Source organism: Nanorana parkeri, unplaced genomic scaffold, assembly GCF_000935625.1.
Source record: "Nanorana parkeri isolate BGI_ZX_2015 unplaced genomic scaffold, ASM93562v1 scaffold19, whole genome shotgun sequence".
NCBI lineage: Eukaryota > Metazoa > Chordata > Amphibia > Anura > Dicroglossidae > Nanorana > Nanorana parkeri.
The window spans coordinates 3,416,428-3,436,551 of NW_017306287.1; the positions used below are offsets into that span (position 1 = coordinate 3,416,428).

General features: G+C 45.1%; 1 protein-coding gene across 1 annotated transcript in view; it reads right to left on the reverse strand.

Moving 5' to 3' along the window:
- Positions 1-19,029, reverse strand: part of ADCY9 (adenylate cyclase 9) — an 89,395-nt gene extending 70,366 nt beyond the window's left edge. The window contains exon 1 of the mRNA XM_018561168.1: positions 16,779-19,029. Within this exon, the coding sequence (XP_018416670.1) occupies positions 16,779-18,462 (1,684 nt within the window). The 5' untranslated portion in view covers positions 18,463-19,029. The remainder of the gene's footprint in view (positions 1-16,778) is intronic.
- Between the last annotated feature and the right edge of the window lie 1,095 nt (positions 19,030-20,124).

A 20,124-nucleotide genomic window follows, 5' to 3' on the forward strand; every position in this document is an offset into this window, starting at 1 on the left:
CGGCCAGGTTCACACCATTTTCCTGACCAGATCTGTAACATTCTGTGCATTGCGTTTAGACGAGTTTTTGACACTTTCCGCTACATTTATAAATAGACTTTCGGGTGCAGTCATTTGCATGCATTTTTGATGCATTTACATGTGTTCCAGAGCGTTCCAGGCCAGAACAACTAGTGCATGCAGCATTTTTTTTTTGCCAGCACCAGAACAGATTGCACTGGTGTGAACAGAGCCCAGACATATCATAGGAACACAATGGGATGCATTTCAGGTGCGGACAAAAACTGTTCTGGTCTGGACACGATTTGGACATGGTGTGAACAAGCCCTCTATGTCTGTACCTCTGTACAGTAAAATAGGTGGGAGTGATGTCACCTGATATTTCTGTCCTATTCCAGTCCCATGTGCCTCTGTGTTTCATGGTACCAGACCACACTACCATGGTACTGCCATCCTGCCAGAATACATTAAGGGCTTGTTCACACCATATACAGTGTGCTCCAGCACGGTTATCTGCTGGAACTCACTGTATTGCATAGTAAACTCCCCCCTGGGTTCTATGGTGGGAGGGGGCCTGGCGGTGCATTTAATTCATTGGCACCGCAGACCCCCCCACTATTCACGAAGAGCAATTGCCCGCACCAGAACTCTGGGCACAACAATGCCTGCGTTCCAGTTCGGTGCAATCGGGGAAAAATGCTGCAAGCACTATTTTTTTCGGACCGCACTGGACTGGAACACAGGCATTGTTGTGCCCGCGTCCTGGTCGCACTGCAGACGGGGGGAGGGAGGGGGTGTGTGGCTGCGGTGCCATTGACTTCAATGCACCACCATGCCACCTCCCACCACCAGAACGCTGGGGGGAGTTTACTATGCAATACAGTGCGTTACAGCAGCTAACCGCGTAGGAACGCACTGCGTATGGCGTGAACAAGCTCTGAAGGTCAACTAAAGCCTCACAACTTTTAACCTCTTTACCATCTTGTGCTCCTGCATATTATTATTCATGACTGTTCTGCATAGAAATGCTTTAACATGTTTTAAATTCTCTCAATGGAAAAGCTGCTTTTCTCTCACTCCGGTGCTCTGTTCTGGCAGAGCTGAGTAACAGCCACACCCCTCCTCACAAGAATATTACAGAGATGGAGTGATTTGCACAAGGTGTTGTTGCTGGCTGAGGATTACTGAGAGCACAGGGTCTAATTCTGATGCCTATTGGATTACATTAGCAGACACTGCTCAACTGCTGGAAAGAGGAGGTAAGTCCATGAAAAAGGAGGTTGTTGGTATGATGTCTATCTGACTGCATATCTAGGGGCTTCCCCACCTTTATTGTTGGGGGAAAAGGCCCAAGTGGCCCACCCACCAACCTATAATTATTTTTAGATGGACAGGTGCACATTACGGGTCACCATATGCTTTACAATCTGACCGTACAATTAAATCTACTTTAGATTTACCAAAGCAATGTAATATAAGGACCTATCTGATTTCTCCAATCAATTTGTATCCAACCAGGCTGGGCCTTGCACTACATAAAGGTGATTGTACAATCGGATTGTATAGTGTATGGAGTAAGAGTGAATACAAGCAGCATGCTGGGAGTGAGCCCATGTCACTTTGTTTCAACCTGACCCTAAATGCGACGGTATGAACCCACTCTCACCTTTATGCCCTGACTGCAGATGTAACCAGCGTGACCTTTGGCCCAACAGCACTATCCTTGCACACATGGAATATAAATAGCGATTATTGATTTTATTTTTTTTTGCAGTCTAGGAGCTCTGTTATCTGCCAGCAGGACAATTGCATCTGCGACTATTTGTGTACCGGTGGGAGCTATAAATGACTGGCGATAGTGTTTCTTAAAGGGAAAGTATAATGCTTTTGTGTAAGCACATAATGCAGGTGAATGGACCTGCATTAGATGTGATGATGTCATGGGTCCTTAGATTGCTGGGGCCCGGGGAAGAAGAGGATGCAGGGACCGGTCTGGCAGCAGGAGGATCAGGTGAGTATGTGTATATATATATATATATTTTAGACCAAAAGGAGAAGTTACGTCTTGCAATGCATGGAGTAGCCCCACTGCAAGGGCTATTTTTTTTTTTTAATTCTGGAATTCCCCTTTAAGAAGAACTTCAGCCAAAAATTAACCCCTGCAGTGGGCTACCCGCCGCACTGCAAGGATTAACTACTAGCTTTGGTCTAGGGCAGGGGTAGGCAACTTTGGCTCTCCAGCTGTGCTGAAACTACAAATGCCATCATGCTTCTGCCTCTGGGAGTCATGCCTGTGGCTTGCAATGCCTTATGGGATTTGTAGTTTCAGCACAGCCGGAGAGCCCAGGTTGCCTACCCCTGGACTAGGGGCTCAAATAAAAAAAGATACACTCACCTGATTCTCAGTCCCCCAGTGGTGATGGCTGTGGAATGTCCCTTGGCTTTCTTACGTCCAATACAAGTGAATGTACATGATGACCTCATGGGACCTTTGACTGCCGGAGGCTGGGAGAGAAGAGGCAGTGTGCAATGGTCTAGCAGCCAGGCGGGTCTGGGGATCAGGCAAGTATAAAAAAAATGTATTTTACACCCTAGACAAAAACGAGCACTTAACCCTTGCAGTGTGGTGAGTAGCCCCACTGCAAGGGTTAATTTTTATTCTGCCTAGAGTCCTTCTTTAAGTAATATTTGAAAAAAAAAAAAAAGCCAATACTGTGAGCTCTCAATTTGTTTTAAACACACTCAACCCGCACTGTGAGGAGGAGCAGTAAAGCACAACCGCTGTAAAGCACGTTGAAGAATGTGAGTATCTATTATCATAGAAATTAAAGGTAAATTAAAGGAGAATTAAAATACAACACTATTTATGTGCTTGGAGCCATGCGAACGGAAGCGTGGATGCAGTCGCACAGCACTAGCGCCCCTAGATGACGCTGACAGGTATACGAATTTCATTATAGAACTTTTAACTTTTAGAAAAACTAACCCCAGTGATATTGATAGTGCTTCCCCTCTGCCTAGTTTTGCAAGTCCTTTTTGTAAGAAATAATGCTTTATAAATGTTGCTGGCTGCAGGAAAGGTTTTTGTGTGTGTTATAGACCCAAGTATATAAAAGCAAATATGCATGCAGCACACCTAATTGGCTCCCAGTGCTGCCCCCCTCGCTCCCAATCTGAGCCCTGCTATACAGGGACTTCAGTTTGCCGATACTGAGTCAGATTCAGGTGCTTACAAAGATTTAATGAGTTATTCATGAATGCAGAGCTGAATTAATTAGTGTCTTTTATATCTGCCTGGCATTCAAAATGAGAAAATGAGTAATACAATTGCTGAAATACTAACCTATGCTGGTCATGTGACCAAAAGCCTAGGCATTTCATCAAGTGATCATTTTAAAAATTGGAGGATCAGGTGCCTTCCCTGAGTCACTATAGAGGTTGTGATAAAGCTAGCACACCATGCACATTTGACAAAAACAAGCACACATGTTTATTGCAGTAGTTTTGATCTTCTGGCCTCTGTCTCAAGTTCTACAGGAAGCTTTGAGGCCCTCCATTGTATGGAGCTCTGAGCACTGACGGAGAGATAACTATGTAAGCACCCAGCTCACAGGACCATGTGATTATGAGGCTATAGATCCATGTCTAGGAATCCTAAAACAATCTTACTTATCTTAAACACACAATGACTGTGTGCTGGTATTATGTATACCAGAAGGCAAATGTGAGAGGTTATCAGTCACATATGATAAGAACGGGTTATTAATGCTTATACTTTGGAATGCTCACATCATAAAGATGCCTACCAAAAAACACTTCCTAAGGTGCCCAGAAATAGAGTTGGGTGTTTGGATGTTCAGACAGTTGGGTGGTTGGACGTTCAAGCAGTTGGGTTGTTGGATGCTCAAGCAGTTGGGTGGTTGGACGCTCAAGCAGTTGGGTGGTTGGACGCTCAAGCAGTTGGGTGGTTTGACGCTCAAGCAGTTGGGTGGTTGGACGCTCAAGCAGTGGGGTGGTGGGATGCTCAAGCAGTTGGGTGGCTGGACGCTCAAGCAGTTGGGTGGTTGGACGCTCAAGCAGTTGGGTGGTTGGATGCTCAAGCAGTTGGGTGATTGGACGTTCAGTGATGATTTGATCATCCTTGGAAGACTGCCCCGTGAACATATATTAGCCATGGGTGGGAGCTGGGGTGTACAAAAACAAAGAGCTCTGCAACTAGTTTACCTGCTGGGGAACAGAAGCAAGTGGACCCATTAGCACGCAATGTAGCTGTAAACAGGGAGGTCAAGGTTTGAAGGTGTGTGCCCACCATGATTATCACATAAAGATCAGCCCATACAAGGCCTGTCTCAATGGTAATAAAAGCAAAACCATCAATAGAAGAAGTGATTGTTCCATGCAGAGACTACTACTTGTCAGAAAATCATTGTTCAAACAACCAATTGCTGTGCGCCACTTTCATCCATTAGCTGAATCGAGGAGAATATTCAAGCAAGTCTGAGTAATGCTTATGGGACTGGTAAATGGCTTCTTGTTCTTTGAAGACATATGTCCACTCTGAAGCTAAAAGTTATCCTTCCATGTCAGTGTGGCAGAAGAAGGTATGAAAATGTAAAAACAGAAAGGAAAAATTGTAAACTATTGAGCTTCACAATGACTCAGAAAGAATATTCAATTACATTTTAGTATAGTCTCTTCTTAAAGCAACCTTGCCTCTGGTGTGAAGAAGAGCTTTAATACTCATCTGTTCCACTGCCTGTTATTCTAATTGCTCTCTTGATAGATGGAGTCTACCACTGCTCTCATTCTCCATGTTAGTTTTTCTGACTATTATTGTTTACCCTTTACTCCAATACTTTGTTTCCATTGCCCAGCATGCAAAATGAAGATAAAAGAAACCAGACGGCATTGGTAAGGTCCCACCAGCTTCTCCTCTCCAACAGGTGCACAACCGCCGCCTATGCTGAATAGACTACCCTTTGTAGTCTTGATTGTTTGTATAGTCTCTCAATTTACCAGGTCGACTCTGCTTTTTCTCCCCCATTTTCCTTTTTTTCAATCTTTTGTAAAGATGTCTAGTTTATTGAATCCAGTAGGTTAGTGCACTAGTGAGTTAGCTAGCATGTGCAGAAGGGTACTGCCAATGGCAGCCCCCATGTGTCTCTCCAGAAATGTTGCCTTTAAGGCTGCTGCAGGCTTTGAGACAAGCCCGCAGCTGTCAGAAATACAGAGAAGCACTGTGGACAGAGACCAGCCCCGCGTGCCTTGCCAGTCTGTGTGTACAGGAATAACATAGATCATGTCAGCCAAGTCTCCTCACAACACAAATGAACTCTCATCGCATGGACAATAAGTACTCTCCAGCTATTACGTGACATGCACCTAACCCCAATACCAAGACTTGAATAGCTCCATAGGTGTTTTCATGCGCATGATTGGAATGCCTGGCCCCATTTTTTCCATTCTAGGAATAACCTGTAATGTATTTTCCACTAAAAACAACTAATACATGAAATTCCTGTGCAGAAGGCCTCTGGGTCTTATCGTGCCAGCAACATTTAGTTTTCCTTTTGCATATTTTAGCAGGATAACAGCATCCAGTGGCTTGAGAAATCAGCTGCAATAAATGATAGAGTGAAATCCATGGACACCGACAAACTGCCACCCTTAGCCCAAGTCCAGCTGCTTTTGGGAGGGAATGTTGCATTATTTTGTATTCCTGAAGATAAGGCCACCATGGGGGATGGCTTTCTGAACCTCCCTAACCCAATTATGAAAAACGTGCACGTTCAGGCAATTCAATTGTGTCCGTACATCAGACTGCTCTGAGAGGTTTAGGGAGCTTTCGATGACCTAGTTTGGCTACAGTCCTCTTTAAGACAGAGATATGCTCTGCTGCTAGTTAACTGCTTGGGTTCCTCAGCTGCTACCTCATGGGGCCTGGGGCTCCAACTGGGAGAACAAGGTGCTTCCCTATGCAGCTCTGCAGGTAAGTCCCGTTCTATAGGTTGATCTCGCAAACTCTGTACAGTATTCCCACAATCTCCACTCTTTCCTGGGCAGTCTCACGAACATTACTGATTAGTTTTGCACACTGCCTAGCCTCAAGCCCTGTCCAGGGCAGTCATTCTCTGTATCCAAGTGTAGTTAAGCCATAATGAGCGCCAAACAAATGTCAAAAGTTTATTATTTCCATAAGTAGTAACGAGAAAACCAAAGGCAGCCAACACGTTTCAAGGGCCACAGACAATATATCAAAGGGTTTAATGGATGCGCAACAGAGAGCTCTTGGGCAATCCAAATTGTATTTACATATTCTTTATTTAGGTTTATAACAATTACAAATATAAGACACAAGAGGCAGCCATACAGAGATACATATCCAAAAATATTAGATAGCCAGGAGCAGGTAGTGTCAACGCTTAATCATGCCACAGGTGGGTAACCCATACAACTCACAGGGCATGTCAACCCAGAGAGAGAGGCTGTTTGGGAATACAATTAATCCTTTATATGTGTCGGCCGCTAGAAATATGAAGAGACTGAGAAACCTAAAGGAGCAGGACAAGCCCAGAAAAGGGCACCCTGAAAAAAAATTGAGTTTAGGATAAGACCCCCTCTGGATTAGGGTTGCCACCTGTCCTGGATTCACCTGGACATCCTGGGTTTTGAGTCCTGTTTGTGCTGTGTCCGGGTTTCAGGTCAGCTGAAACCCAGACACAGCACATAGAAGACTCAAAACCCGGACTGTCCAGGTGAATCCAGGACAGGTGGCAACCCTACTCTGGATCATCATGCAACAAGGAAGACTAATTGAGCAGTAGGTTACATAGTGAAAGAAGATGGAGGGGGGCAGGTAGATCACATGGAAAGGGAAGTTAGGTATGGGGCTGGGCAATCCAATGTAAGGCAGGAGATGTTTAGAACAACAGTCAATGAGCATCAGCGGAAGAAAAATTTATTTCTCTCTATATCCAGGCTTACACTTTTTTGTCCATTACCATTTACAGTAGGGGTGGGCAACTCCGGTTCTCCAGCTGTGCTTTAAGTAAAAATCCCAACATGCCTCTGGGAGTCATGCCTGTATCTGTCAGTCTTGCAGTGCCTCATGGGACTTGTACTTTTACAACTGCTAGAGGGCCGGAGTTGCCCACCCCAGATTTTCAGGCTACTCTAGCCAATGCTTTTTTTTGGCAAAGAGCCCCATTTTATCCATAGGCCCAATAATTTGTAGTTACGCCCCTCAGCTTATAATTACCAAAGCCTCAGAATACTTATGCTCCCAATGGAAAAGGCCAAGCAACTCCAAGCAGTATCCAGCCTTAGCAACAAAAAACTGGCGAGGGCGCCTGTAATGCCTGCTGGTTAAAATTCACAGGTGACCCTACAGAAGTCTTCCACAAACCCAGAAGAACCCCTTTAACAACCTCATTTATATAAAGCAGTATAGGCTTCAATTCACAAAGCTTTAACACAAGGTTCAGGATCTTTATTTTAGCCATGTAACTGTTATTTTTTAATCTTATAACTGTCCCTTTAAAAAAAACACAAATATCCTTATCCCAGTGTGTTAGATTTGTGGATCGACCTTTTTGTGATTGATGTAAAGAAGATGATTAAATAAGACGGATTATATCCTCGGTATGCTGAAAGCAGAAGTCATTTGCAAAACGGAATTATGGGCATTTGAAAATAAGACCCCTGCGAGAGCAGGCCGTGGGTGACCATGGGACGGTGTCACCTGATGGAAAAGCTAGCCAATGCCTTTTAAAGCTGTCACACCTGGGCGATCAGCAGGCACGGCACAGCTAGTGAGTACAGAGGTCAGGATTTGTACATCTGCCTGCAAAACATTTTTATTTTCCCCAAACATTGGGATATCACAAACAGTGTGTGGGAGGCTGGCGCGCCATCCTTTTTTTTTTTTTCTTCCACCAAAAGAGATGATCTGAAGAGGATGTGGCTGAACTATCACATCTGTTGCACAAGTGTTACCCAAAAAAAGATCTGTCTTATCCTTCAACTCCCTAATTATATGGAAAACTGAAAGATTGGTTGCCTTCCAGAAGCACCAGAAGGTGTGATAAGTATTTTTACAGAGATCTCGCAAGATTTTGCAGTTTCCAGATGAGATTTCCCAGGAAGGCACTGGGAATGCACCTGTGAGGCCAGGGCTACATCACCAGTGCCTCATCCAATCTCTGTACAATCAACTTTAGATTTATCAAAACTATATAATATGGGGACCAACCTAAACAGCCCTATCAATCTGTATCCAATCAGGAAGGCCCTCGTACTACATAGTAGTTGGTAGATATAAATGAGATTGTACAATCAGAATGTGATATGTATAGTGAGCTTTAGGCCTCATTCACACTGCAAGCAGCCGGCCCGTACAGATCCATGCGGTGTACGTGGCCGTATCGGGCCGCTCCTGGGAAGGACAGGTGCTGTGTGTGATTCTACTCAGAAGCCTGTTCTTCTCTATGGGAGTATGCCATACGCTCACCCGAACTGCACATCCGTGCGGGTGTCTGTGCTCGGACCCAGACAAGTTCCACCCTGTCCGCGTACGAGTAAGGACACCTGCACCTGCAGGGTGAGTGTAAGGCCGCATACTCCCGTACGGTACAGCGTACAGCCGCATACTCCCACAGAGAAGAACAGGCTGCTGCGTACAAATCACACACAGCACCTGTCCTTCCCAGGAGCGGCCCGATACTGCCGTGCATGACGCATGGATCTGTACGGGCTGGCTCCTAGCAGTGTGAATGAGGCCTAATGGGAGACTCACCCTCCTTATTTGTCCAGGGGACCATTATCACTGAAAGTAAAGAAAATCCCAAGGGTTGTCATCAAAACAGGAATAGATGGGGACTCTTCCAATGGGGTCACTAGTTCTGCTGACCCTGCTGACCACCTGGGATTTCTCACACTTTGGAGGGATTTCCTCTAACTTCCTGTTGTGGCTATTGGACAGGAAGTGAAGGGAAATCTCCCCAATTGGACGGAGATGGTAAAAAAAAAGCTGACGGGTTATAAGACTCCCTTACTCTATCCACAACTAAAAAAAAATGTTTTTTACTTCAGTACTATGTGAAGTTTTATTTATTTATGTTTTCACCCTCCCTATTTGTCCTGGTGACCGTTTTCAGTGAAAGAAAATCCAACATTTTGGGTTGTCACAAGAACTGAAATAGATCGGAAATCTTCTGATGTGAACACTAGACCTGGTGACCCAACTGACCACCTGGGATGTCCTTCACGTTGCAAGAATTTTCTCTCACTTGACAGAAAATCTTCCCAATGGGACACAGATTGCAAAAAGACGGGGTTATAACCCTCCTTTACTCTAGCCAAAACTCAAAAAAAAGTTTTGACTCCAGTTCTACTTTAATAGTAACTGACAAGGCCTCTATGATGCAGTAATGTAACCCAGGTGTACAGTAAATGACGAAGACCTTGCTAACTCAAAGCGTGCTGTTTTATCTTTCTGGCCTCTCTGTATTTATAAACTGAGTTTGGGATTGTGTAACGTCGCATTGCTGTGATCTGAGGTGGCTTGTTAACTTCCCCGTGTTGGGTAAACACACACAAGTTGTCCTAACCTTATTTGCGCTCCGTAGTCAGGCTTTCAGCCTGTTTTCTAAACAAGGCCACCAATTATGTAAATAACTTCCATGTTTTGATAACACTTTACAAGTACAAACATGGCCGAGGTGAAAGGACAGGCAAAATGGCCGCCCCAGTCAATATTTGTTTCCGAATCTCTGAGCTGAGACATGTCCAGTGATGTGAATGAGTCATTGTTGTGATTGTTAGGGCTCATTCACACGGGCATGCACATCAGAAATTGATTTAGCAAGCTATAGTGTCATTTAGTAAGGGTTTACATATACTTTTAGGGCTCATTTACATGTGTCATTTATGGCATTTTAATTTTTTCAGCGAACCCGGAGTTCCACTTTAGCATACTAATGTAATTTTAAACATATTAACAATCTTTTAAATTCTTTGGCTTTACTTAAAATAATAATAGCTGGTGATTGGGGAATTCATAATATAGGGTGACAAGGTTCTGACCCTGCCTCCCAATTCCACTCCTGCGTTGACACCCTGTCACATGTGCATTTGAGGTGTGTTCAGTTGCTCAGCGGCTGTGAGTGCTGAGTTAGCAAACCACTGGTGAACGCTATGCTGTAAGTCAGCGCTCAGCACTGCTAACTAAGCACTCGCAGAGGAAGTGAATGTGGATGCAGAGCGCTCAGTGTGATGGAGAAGGTGGGGACAGATCACCAGCGGCCATTTGAACTGTGGGCACACCTGGCAGCGATGGAGAAGGGTGCCTGAACCCCGATGGAGCACCTGGCGGCCGCACCTGGTGACCCCTAGCTTAGTGACGCCTCTGGCTGGAGGGACGGAGTTTGCCTACCTTGCCCTAAGGGCTAGTTCACACCAGCCACAGTGCGTTCCGCTCAGTGGCAGAGCTAAGGAACAAAGGGCCCTGGTGCAAGATTTTTTTTTGGGTCCCCCCCCCCCCAAAAAAAACCCACAAACACAGCGTTCTCCTTCCGCAGGGCTCGGCCGGCTGTCACTTTCTCTCCTCCGCGCTGGGAGACGGAGCAGCGTCCAGCGGGGGAAAAAGAAAGCATTATGCCAAAAGTGCCATTTTTCGGCCAATATGTTTTGGCGGCCAATATATGGTGCAGCCCTAATATTTACAGCAATACAGAATGGCACAGGCTATAGAGGACTACACATCCCAGCAATACTTTATAACGGGAGGGGACGTGGCGGTGCATTAACCTCAATGGCACTGTAGCCACGCCCTCCGGCCAATATGCGAATGGCCGCACGGGAATGCAAGGCACATCAATCCCTGCGGTCTGTTAAAAAAAAATGCTGCAAGTACTATTTTTTCTGACCGGACCAGAATGCTGTGCCACATGTTCCCGTGTGGCTGATCGCATTGCAGCCAGAGGGCATGGCTCTGGTGCCATTCACTTTAATGCACCGCCACGCCCCCTCCCGCCCCACAACAAAGTGTGCCGGGCCGCAATGCGATCCAGTGCGTTCCGGACAGAATTAGGCCGGAACGCACTGCGGCTGGTGTGAACTAGCCCTAAGTATTCATGCTGATGCCCAATGCCTAGGCATGTTCCACCAATGTCCCCACTGGCAAGCCCTCCCTGAGCAATGCTATGCAGCCGCCGCTGGAGTACAGGCAGACGTGAAGCATCTGCGAAAAGGCTGCAAGAGATCATCCGCACTGAGTTGCAACAAAGGATTAAAAAAAAGTTGCAAACAAGTATGTGATAAAATAATAAAACTGGCAATTGTTTATAATACACGGTGCAAACTATAAATGTCACCCAGTTGGGGTTTTACATCTGCTGCAATGCGTGCAATAATCCGAAATCCTCCTTCTATAATCTGATCACAAGCGAATTCCGGCCGATATGGCTTGCAGTAGTTTGCACATCATTACTGCCCTTCACACTGGTTTTACCGATAGTGCTCGGGAAACACCCAATTAATCATGTCCTATTAATATACATAGCTGACCTCCTGACACACAAAACATTATTTTTTAACGAGCACTTTACAAGGAAGAAAGAAAAAACAACGTGTAACGCCCAGAGGGGAAGAGTCTAGAGTGGAGAGAACTGCGGCAACAGAGTATAAAAAGAAGTTCTGTTACCTGTAACAACCAATCAGAGTCCAGTTTAGCCTCTCACACAAGGAAAGACTGGATGTGATTGGCCAATATTATGAATACCGTACAACTGCAGTATCATTTGATTGCTAGCACTCATTACAGCGCTAAACACATCTTATTACAGGAAAACACTGACCCGCGTCATGCCCTGCTTTTTGCATATTAATGTAACGTCTGTTCTAACGTCTGTGGTACAACCACAAGTAAATGGATACTGACTTCGGAGAACACAGGAAATACGTCTACAGTCAGTGCATGGGATACACTGGACCTAAGTGGCCTTTAATGGTAGAAAAACTTAACTATTCGTACACTGGCTCCAGACAGTCGCACGATCATTCCGCATTGGCCGCCTGCTGATACGTTACAGGATTTATATAGTGCCAACAGTTTGCGCAGCGCTTTACAACATAAGGAAGATGTGTAACATTTACTGTATATATCAGTGTGGATGGGTTAGTGGGTCTCAAAGTAGAATTCAACTCTCTAAAAATAATACTTATACAGGATTGCATTTTCCTTTTTATTCCTTTATTCTTACTTTGTTCATGTTTTTGCTCCTTGCTCTGGGAGCATCCTGTAATCTCTGTGTATGAGCTTCCTATGGACATGTGAGCGCTCTGTAGACTCTTGAGTGTGCAGGAAAATAATACTTATACAGGATTGAATTTGAATATTCCTTTTTTATTCTTTTATTCTTACTTTGTTCATGTTTTTGCTCCTTGCTCTGGGAGCATCCTTTAATCTCTGTGTATGAGCTTCCTATGGACATGTGAGCGCACCAGTGGACTCTTGAGTGTCCAGGAAAATAATACTTATACAGGATGGCATATTCCTTTTTTTATTCTTTTAGTCTTACCTTGTTTATGATTTTGCTCTGGGAGCATCCTGTAATCTCTGTGTATAAGCTTCCCATGGACATGTGAGCGCCCCAGTGGACTCTTGAGTGTGCAGGAAAATAGTACTTATATAGCTGTAAAATATAAGTCAAGGCAACTGGATATGCTGTATTTTTCTTGAAGACATTTTAATGGTCATCCAACCGGCTTTCTCAATTCAGAATGACTGAATTGAGTCTGAATTGAGAAAGCTGGTCGGATGACAAGTGAAACGTCTTCATGAAAAATACAGCAAGTCCAGTTGCCTTGACTTTTTTTTTACAGATATACCATGACCTCGATGAATGAAAATCTTCACAGAAATACTCATATAGGACTGCATATTCCTTTTTTATTCTTTTATTCTTACTTTGTTCATGTTTTTGCTCCTTGCACTGGGAGCATACTGTAATCTCTGTGTATGAGCTTACCATGGACATGTGAGCGCTCCACTGGACTCATGAGTGTGCAGGAAAATAATACTTATACAGGATTGCATATTCTTTTTTTATTCTTACTTTGTTCATGTTTGTTGTTGGACCGGTCCCTGGAGTTTCTCTCCCCCAATGCTGCAGCGGTCTAAGGTCTCTGAGTCATCATGTTCTATACACAGTGGGGGGAATTTATCAAAACTGGAGCAGACAAAATCTGGAGCAGCTGTGCATGGTAACCAATCAGCTTCTCTCTTCAGTTTGTTCAGTTAGGATTTGAAAATGGAAGAGAGAAGCTGATTGGTTGCCATGCACAGCTTCTCCAGATTTTGTCGGCTACAGTTTTGCTAAATTCCCCTTGGTGCATAGGACGTGAGGATGCTGGGAGACATTCTATCATTGCAGCAGAGACATGCAGGAGCTGGCTCGGAGGATCAGGTGAGTGTAACTTTGTTATTTTTGACCCAAGGCAAAAACAAAATGTTTGACCCAAGGCAAAGACAAAATGTTTTACCCGGAGCTGTTCTTTAAAGCTGAACTCCAGGCTGGAAGCAAAGGATACCCCTGCCTTCTCAGCTCTGCAAGTGTTAAATTATCAGTAAGCCTGGGGGGGGTGGATAAAGAGGCGTATTATTTATCTTAACTGCTGCTCTGGCACTCTCCTCTTCTCCCTGAGGGTTTGGGTTTAGATATACTTTCATGGGAAACTGTATTGCCCGTAGAAGCCGCAATCTTCCTTGAAAAATGGTGGCTGCGATCTGATTTGTTGATGTTTGAAGATCAAACCATCATGAAGAACTATTTTAATGGTCACCAATTCTCATACTAGAATTAGAGCTCCACTACAAGCGGCTTTCCTTGGCATATACAGTACCTGCTAAAAGACTGAAATACTGCAATAGTCCTTCGTTCTTGTAGCCTGGCTTCATACCCGTGCATTGCAGTAATGTGCCTATTAACAACATGCAATACCGCAATTCATGGAACTTTGTCTGGTGCCTTGCTTGCATTGCCATTCATTAAGAACGGCGCCCCAACACACAAGTATTAGGTGCCAATTGCAGTGCAACACAACTCACCACATAAAAACAGGTGCATGTCCAATTTTATGTTGTGCATTACCTGCGTTCAGTAATGCACCAAAACCGAATATATACGTTTCAATGAGTCTTAAAGCCATGGGCAATGCCCAGGGTGACCCTGATGGCAGCCTCCCATTCAGAAAATTATTGGAGGTAGGTGGAAAATTGTTAACTGAACAGTGACTGCAAACAATCAGTTGGATTCACTGTTCGTGTATTCTGACAGCGACGGTCGGCAGCTGTCAGAATACAATAGCCGTAGAGGGAGATTCGGCCATCCACGCTGTTTTGCATGGATGAAGGAACCTGTTTTTTATTAGCCCACGGGCTGAATGGAAAAGATCTAACAGTGTATGAACATGCATACAGTATAGGCAATGTACTCTTTAAACTCTTTAAAAGGATAACATATAACAAGCTGGCACATTTTTTTCTGTTCCCAATAAATGGAGGAATAAAAATGTAAAAAGATAGATTAACGGATTTATGCAAAAATATCTGCTTTTCCCCAATATTCCCCAATACTACCTAGTGGTCATTAACTGCAAGATGATCAAAGACAGAACTAGGTGTGTGCCAGTCTCTATATAAAATCCAGGGATCATTGACTATCAGGACAAGGGTCAGACAGTGCTGGAGCCTTTATCATGCCCTCTCAGGACTTGGGTCAGACAGTGCTGGAGCCTTTATCATGTCCTATCAGAACGTAGGTCAGACAGTGCTGGACCTTTTATCATGTCCTATCAGGACTTGGGTCAGACAGTGCTGGACCCTTTATCAGTCCCTCTCAGGACTTGGGTCAGACAGTGCTGGGCCCTTTATCATGTCCTATCAGAACATGGGTCAGACAGTGCTGGACCCTTTATCACGTCCTATCAGAATGTAGGTCAGACAGTGCTGGGCCCTTTATCATGTCCTATCAGGACATGGGTCAGAGAGTGCTGGACCCTTTATCATGTCCTATCAGGACTTGGATCAGACATTGCTGGACCCTTTATCATGTCCTATTAGGACTTGGGTCAGACAGTGCTGGACCCTTTATCATGTCCTAACAGAACGTGGGTCTGACAGTGCTGGGCCCTTTATCATGCCCTATCAGGACAAGGGTCAGACAGTGCTGGAGCCTTTATCATGCCCTCTCAGGACTTGGGTCAGACAGTGCTGGACCCTTTATCATGTACTATCAGAACGTAGGTCAGACAGTGCTGGACCCTTTATCATACCCAATCAGGACTTGGGTCAGACAGTGCTGGACCCTTTATCATGTCCTATCAGAATGTAGGTCAGACAGTGCTGGACCCTTTATCATACCCTATCAGGACTTGGGTCAGACAGTGCTGGACCCTTTATCATGCCCTCTCAGGACTTGGGTCAGACAGTGCTGGACCCTTTATCACGCCCTATCAGAATGTAGGTCAGACAGTGCTGGGCCCTTTATCATGTCCTATCAGAACATGGGTCAGACAGTGCTGGACCCTTTATCACGTCCTATCAGAATGTACAGGTGAAACTCGAAAAATTAGAATATCGTGCAAAAGTTAATTTATTTCACTAATGCAACTTAGTCGTCTACCAGGAGATTTTGGAGCACTTCATGCTTTCTTCCCCAGACGAGCTCTATGGGGATGCTGACTTCATTTTCCAGCAGGACTTGGCACCTGCCCACACTGCCAAAAAATTTCTGAGATTGTGGATCTGGGTTTTCATGAGCTGTAAGCCATAATCATCACAATTATGACAAATCACGGCTTGAACTATCTTGCTTTGCATGTAATGAGTCTATCTCATATATTAGTTTCACCTTTTAAGTTGCATTAGTGAAATAAATGAACTTTGCACGATATTCTAATTTTTCGAGTTTCACCTGTAGGTCAGACAGTGCTGGGCCCTTTATTATGTCCTATCAGGACAGGGGTCAGAGAGTGCTGGACCCTTTATCATGTCCTATCAGAACTTGGGTCAGACATTGCTGGACCCTTTGTCATGTCCTATCAGGACTTGGGTCAGACATTGCTGGGCCCTTTATCATGTCCTATCAGAACGTGAGTCAGACAGTGCTGGACCCTTTATCATGTCCTATCAGAACGTGGGTCAGACAGTGCTAGGCCCTTCATCATGTCCTATCAGTACAGATCAGACAGCACTGGTCTCTATATGATATCCAGCAATCATTGGCTATCAGGGCAGGATTGGCAGTGCCAGTCTCTATCAAGTAATCGCTGGCTGCAGATTATTAGAACACACAGTTTTGGATACATATCTAATTATTAACATTATTAAAGACTTCCTGATGCCAGATTACGACTAAAACTCTCAGAAGCATCTATGTTCAAAGCGAGTTTTTATCTCCATTAACTAATACCACAATAGCTTAACACAATGTTCTGGGATAGGGAAGGAAGTGTGCCTAAGAACAGAGCTCTGGAATAATCCCTGATAATTCAATTATCATTGTAGTGCTTTAGCTTCCATAATTGAAAGTCACATGACATAGTGTCAGTTTCTGTTTGGAAATCACATTGCAACAAATACTGTTAGAGAAAAGGACAGTTAACCCTATAATATGGACCAATATAAAGGATACAGTAAGCATGGAACCGTTCATTGTGCAGTCATTCTCATTGGCTATAAGGCCTCAGATCCAATATGCTAAAAAACGTGTTCTTACCTTTAAGTTGATCAGCTGCTACGATCTGCCCAACACGTTCGGCCACCATGCTGTCCTCCATCAAGTAGCGGTCATCCAAGTACTTTGCAGTTTTCTCAGAAATGTGAACTTGACCCGCCACTCCCAACTGTTCCATAAGATTGGCGAGGTTGACATCATTAGACCAGACATCGAACTTGAACCTTCTCATGCCGAGGATGCCACAAAGTACAGTGCCAGTGTGTACGCCTACGCGCATGTTGACCATTTCTTTCTTTTCCTGGCAAAATTGCTCAATCGCTTCAATCATTCCGAGGCCCATTTCAATGCAACAATAGGCATGGTCCGGTCGAGGTTCTGGGCATCCTGCCACGCAGTAGTAGCAGTCACCAAGGGTGCTGATTTTTTCACACCTTGTCTCCTCACATAGGCGGTCAAAGCGGCCAAACAAATCATTAAGAAGACTCACAAGGGCATGGGCTGATTTGTTGGCACTCATCTTGGTGAATCCCACAATATCCGCAAACAAGATGCTTACTTGTTCTATCCTTTGCATCTTGAAGGGCCTGAAGACTATGGGTGTCTTTTGGATTGAAGACTTCTTCTTGCGGCTTTTTGGGCTGGAGGCAGAGTGGCGTTTAACGGAGTTTTCACTCTCGTCATCCCCTTGCTTCATGAGGTCATCTGCAATGATCCTTGGCATGACAGAATGAATCATCCTTTCCTTAAGGGCTTTCTCAACTTCCAGATCTTTACCATGCATGATGGATTGGCCAACTTTTAAAAAAGTGCTGCGAGATCGTACTTCAGACATAATGAAGAGGTGAACTCCAATAGCATGAATGCATATGTGCAGTAGTGCTTTGCTTAGTAGTTCCCAGTGAGCCATCGTGTCCATCAAAGGAGAAAAGCACTCCTTGTAACGAAAGTGGTAGCCAAAGGTCTCAAAAAGGATAGAATATGTTACCCCAAGACAGGCACTGAGGTACAACGGCAAGTGCATGACTGTATAAAGCAGAAGCAGGACCTCCACACATATAGAAAAGCTGCCCACCTGGGATAGGCAAGATGTGAAGTCAGAAAAAGAGGAAGTTTTGTTGGAAAAGCCATCATCATCATCATCATAACCATTTTCATTGGTCAACACCAGGAACTGGGAGGCCAGAGTCAGAGCAAAAACCAGCAGAGTGACAAGAAGGGAGACTGCCATACAGTGGCGGGCGTAGGGTTTAGTGAATGTGAAGCAAAAAAAGCCTAGGCACACCACGAGGAAGCACAGGGTTGGAACAAGGTGGGCAACCAATTTTAACTTCATATGGACGCCAAAGTAGATGCTCCACAGAAGCGCAGATACTGAGAGGTACAGGAGAGCATAGCGAAACCTGCGCTGTGTCTGCGGAAAGCATCTTTCCACGCAGGCCTCCTCTAAGTTGCTAGAGTCAAATTTTGGGTTCCACCAGTTGGATGTAGACCGTTCAAAAAGCTGAGGGAGCTTCTTCTGCTTCCGAACTCCTCCACCACCTCCACCCTTCTTTAGTCCCGACTCCCCCGAGCTGCAGCTGGACGAAATACTGTATTTGCAACGCTTGGACGGGCCTTGGTGGTGCTGCCTGTTAATTTTCACAGTTACACTACTAGAGTCCCCGCTGCCATCGCACCTCACCTCCGTATGATGTAGCAACTGCTGATTGACAGGGGAAGCCATGTTGTTAAGATGGAGTTTGCCTGGGACTTTTCTGTATCCCCCCCTCCTCCTTTCACCACCTCTCGCACTATCGCCCCCCTATTGCTGCCCAGCTAACCTTCAGCTACAGACTAAGTGAAGGGGTTTGACAGCTCTCAGCCTGCCCCAGGCAGCACTCCCTTGCCGCCTCCATGCAAAGTATCTCCCTGCACTGGCAGCTAAATACAGTAATTCAGAAAGCGTGCAGCTATCTCCAGATGCAGGCAGACCACACCAGCATAAGGCAATGCAGTCCATACATTTACATGTACGTGGAGCAAATCAGAGGCACCAAAGGAGGCAGGAAAACCTGCAGCCTATCATCTCCACCACCACCCCCCCTCCTTCCTTCTGTAAATATTTAGGGAACCGCTCACTCAGTACTGTAAGCCCAGGGGGTGAAAATAGGATATGTATTCCATTCAGGCTGGGGGGGGCTCCATCTTTCACAGAGAATGTATCCAACCATGCTGGGACATCATGACAGGCAAAGTCACTGCAGGGAAAGCCTATGGCCACCGGAGCCTCCTACAATAGCCAGCTCACCCCTCTTCTTTGTCGGGGTGCTTCTCCGAAAGGTGGGGTGTCCAAGGAAGTCTTCCCTCTGGATCCCAGCTCAGGTAATGATTTGGAAGGGGCGCTCCAATGTGCAGCTTCTTCTTCTTCAGCCTTTGGGTTGCCAGTGGATTGGGGAGCCCTGGTCCTTGCCGGCAAGGGGGACACAGAGAGGAGATCTGAGGCTTTGGCTCTCCCTCCCCAGACATGGGGGCCTCTCCACCAGCACAGACAGGCCGCTCTCAGTTCTCCTCTTTCCTGGCTGCTTTTCCTATGCTGGGCTGAGCAGGGAGGGGGGGTGAGGAGGAGGAGGAGAGACGGAGAAGGGGGGCAGGCAGAGAAGAGAGGGAGGGAGGGGAGAGAGAGCGATGGAGGAGAAAAAGAGAGACACAGTTATGTGACTGCAGAGGGGGGAAATATAAAACAAGAAAGGGTGGATGAGAAGGGAATGCGGCTGATGCAGGGACCCAGGTTGGGGATGGCTGGGATGTAGATGGATTGGTCACTAGCGTACTGTTTTCATAATACATAGTCAGCCCAGTCTGGCAAGATTACATAGGACATATACATGCTTCACGCTCACCCATTCCTTCTTCCGCTACATCACACTGGGCTCTGTTTGGGCACAGGTGAGTTAGCTGGATGAGCAGAATGCACATATATATAATATAATTTTTTTAAATATCATTTTCATTTTAAAAATCACCAGCTGTAGATTGGAGCGCCAGGTGTCCTGGATCCCGTTTATTAGATGGATTAGCCGGTCACTAGCATTCTGTTTTCATAATACACAGTCCGCCCTGTCTGTCAAAATTACATAGGCTATATACATGCTTCACGCTCATCCATTCCTTCTCCTGCTATGTCGCTGGGCTTGGTTTGGGCATAGGTGAGTTAGCTGGATGAGCAGAATGCACATATATATAATATAATTTTTTTAAATATCATTTTCATTTTAAAAATCACCAGCTGTAGATTGGAGCGCAGTGTGTCTATCTGCGTTTGATTACTGCATTTCTATTAATATGAAGTCAATACAGACTTTATGTTATGGTATAGTATGGGGTATGGCATTAGTTAGACCTATTT